The sequence below is a fragment of the Mastomys coucha genome, unplaced genomic scaffold, assembly GCF_008632895.1.
Source record: "Mastomys coucha isolate ucsf_1 unplaced genomic scaffold, UCSF_Mcou_1 pScaffold20, whole genome shotgun sequence".
In the NCBI taxonomy this organism is placed as follows: domain Eukaryota; kingdom Metazoa; phylum Chordata; class Mammalia; order Rodentia; family Muridae; genus Mastomys; species Mastomys coucha.
The window spans coordinates 128,363,521-128,364,640 of record NW_022196903.1 but is presented as its reverse complement, the minus strand read 5'-3'; the positions used below and the strand labels follow the sequence as shown (position 1 = coordinate 128,364,640).

Below are 1,120 nucleotides of genomic sequence, written 5' to 3'. Positions count from 1 at the left end.
TCCCAAGTGCTGGGATTAAAGGCGTGCGTGCCACCACTGCCCGGCAGAACTCAGCCTTCAAAAAACTTAAAAACGGGATCCTATGTACTCCCACTGGCCCCTTATTGAACCTGAGATGGACCTTGAGCTCTGTCCCCCGTGTAGGGATTGTGGGTGTGTGCCATCATGCCTGCCTTCCCATGTTTCCCTTCCCTCCTCTAGTGCACTGAATTTATGTTTTTCATCTTATTCATTGCAAGGGATGACTCTCTAACATTCTGACTGCGTTTCTTAGCTTTCCTGTTCTCTGCTACACAGCCTGTTCCCACCAGTCTACGGAAGTCTTAGCTCTGTTTAGTAGTGTCTCCTTACTGTCTCCCAGTGCCTGGTCTCTGAAGGCTTCTTACCACACCCAAAATGTTCAGAATGACCCCTCCTGTCATGCCTTCTAGGTCCCATGCAATTTTAAATGCCAAGATTAATTTCCTCCTTGATTGTAGTAGATATTGTGCAATATAATACTTAGATTTCTTGTTTCTTCCCATTTTCATAGTTTATTATTTTGGCTTACTGGTATGTGTATAAACTCTACTAGGGCAAGGGCCTTCTGCTTTTCTTTTTAGTTACTTCTCTTTGGATAGAAAAATGCTAAGTGAGTTCACTAATTAATTCCTTTCCTTACAGATGGTTGGTAGTCATGCACCTGGATGAAATTTGGTAGTAATTTTGGTTTATCACAGTTCCTCATGTTATGGTTGTTAACCTTTGTGTATCTAGAGTGAGTGAGGTCATCCCTAATCATTGGTATTAATCAGTGTGATTTATATTTGACAGCTACAAATCCATGTGGAATTGATAATGGTGGTTGTTCCCATTTGTGTTTGATGTCTCCAGTCAAGCCTTTTTATCAGTGTGCTTGTCCAACCGGGGTCAAGCTTCTGGAGAATGGAAAGACCTGCAAAGATGGTGAGATGGTTATTACCCAGTAGGGGGTGGGGTTCTGAGAGCAGCGGGGTTCTCTGAGGACAGTTTTATCTAGAGTTGGCAGTGCTTTGGGAGGCTAGTCCCTCAGGTAGCCTACAGCAGGGTCACTCAGGTGGCCTACAGCAGGGTCCCTCAGGTGGCCTACAGCAGGGTCACT

At 44.6% G+C, this 1,120-nt stretch overlaps 1 protein-coding gene across 1 annotated transcript in view; it reads left to right on the top strand.

Moving 5' to 3' along the window:
* Nucleotides 1-1,120, top strand: part of Lrp6 (LDL receptor related protein 6) — a 128,520-nt gene that overhangs the window by 55,317 nt on the left and 72,083 nt on the right. The window contains exon 5 of the mRNA XM_031383631.1: nt 814-945. Within this exon, the coding sequence (XP_031239491.1) occupies nt 814-945 (132 nt within the window). The remainder of the gene's footprint in view (nt 1-813; nt 946-1,120) is intronic.